The sequence below is a fragment of the Perkinsus marinus genome (assembly GCF_000006405.1).
Source record: "Perkinsus marinus ATCC 50983 genomic scaffold scf_1104296976136, whole genome shotgun sequence".
Classification (NCBI taxonomy): domain Eukaryota; phylum Perkinsozoa; order Perkinsida; family Perkinsidae; genus Perkinsus; species Perkinsus marinus.
This window is the reverse complement of record NW_003200500.1, coordinates 1-1570: the sequence shown is the minus strand read 5'-3', so window position 1 is coordinate 1570 and position 1570 is coordinate 1. Positions and strand designations below refer to the sequence as shown.

At 44.8% G+C, this 1570-nt stretch overlaps 1 protein-coding gene across 1 annotated transcript; it reads left to right on the top strand.

The window, feature by feature from the left end:
* Positions 1–781: 781 nt before the first annotated feature.
* Positions 782–1433, top strand: Pmar_PMAR004976 (hypothetical protein; the record flags this gene model as incomplete). Its single annotated transcript, XM_002764799.1, has 5 exons — positions 782–846; positions 928–965; positions 1015–1167; positions 1212–1283; positions 1342–1433. 5 exons carry the CDS (start codon positions 782–784, stop codon positions 1431–1433), a joined length of 420 nt encoding a protein of 139 aa, XP_002764845.1.
* Positions 1434–1570: the final 137 nt, after the last annotated feature.

Below are 1570 nucleotides of genomic sequence, written 5' to 3'. Positions count from 1 at the left end.
ATTGTTCAAGTTTCAAGTCACACTAGTGTTTAGGGATGAAATTTCGAACGATGTTGCTGTTAACAAGGAATTTAATTTGCAGAGTTTCGAGACTCCCTTGTGATTCTGACTCTTCGTAAAACGATAATTTTCCCAGGAGGCGACTAGAAAGGCCACGAACGATGGGAAGAAGCCGACCTGGAAGTAGTTGCCCCGGTGAGAATTATTCGAGCTGCGTGTTGCGGAGTTTGAAGTTTCCTCAGGTCAAGGCTTACCGAGGAGCTATGAACTGAATGCGATTCCACTCGCAGCTCAGATGGCACGTCCGATGGTTTGGCGTCGCATTATAACGAGACAGATGTCGAACTTGGGCATGAACCTCTCCGCGACGGGGATTTGATGACAGCATGATGGGTCCTTTTGGACGATATGATCGTTGCCAAGTTATTCATGATTGCTATGCGTTGTCCGGTTTGACCATTTTGTTATGATGTTCACATGCTTAACTGTGCGAGCTTAGTAGAATTGGGTTCGTCAATTTGAAGTGGCTGGGATCATCTGATGATATTCCCCATTAGTTGTCACATATTCAAACACAGTGTAACAGCAGAAATACACCCTCGCGAGAGAAACATGGACTTCCGAGTCTCGAGTTATTTCTCCTAATGTATGGGATGTTAACAGAATAATGATTATGATGACAGACTGATACTGCAGTATTGTAGAATTCACTGTAGTTGTTGTTGTAGTAGTAAAGCCTCTTCTGAAATCTTTTCTCATCAGCTATTACTTTGATAACACTATGTTCCAAATCTTCCGCACATCATTCGTCCAGTTTGTTTGCATAGTACTGGTGACAGGGATCGGGTAAGTCTATTATGGTTTGATGAATGTTAGGATTGCCTTGATGGTCCATTAACGGCTTGGCAGCAGAGATCATTCTTTCAGACACCCGAGCATGACCAAGCCACAGGTGATTCAGAAAGGTGATCATCACGTAGTGTTGGGATATCAACTTCACTCGTGTCCTCTCAGACCAGCCCAAATCGTTCTTACAAAGGAGATCTCAACATGAACATAAGAAGCCATTAATAGCCGTTCAGCTGCATTTGGTCGAGCCTGGCATGATGGATGTTGACGATATAAGCACTGCTACATCGTCCCTTGTACAGGAGGGAGGAAATGAAGGTCGGTCATCGATGCGACGTAGTGTAATATGATAGGAGTTTCAGGCAAAGTGAACCCGGCGGTGCTGATCGACAACATAGACAAGAGCGAGAGGAAAGAGGATGTGGCTCTGGAAGGTGGGATCGTTACTGTGGTGATACAATCCGGAAACTCGAAGACTGAGCGTTTGTGTAGATTATGTAAATTATAGACTTCCAGGTGCAACGCAGGAGCTCGAGAAGTTGTATGCCAAGCTGGGGCATCTCATTAATGGTGATTCACAGTGAGAGATGCATGGTGGGGTCGCGTATTAATGTTGAGGGTCAATGCATTGATGGGTTGAGTCATAGTGGAAAGAACACATCTTCAGGGGTCTATTTCATAGGGTGCCTTGTCTGAGCAATTTTACCGGTAAGGACGCATT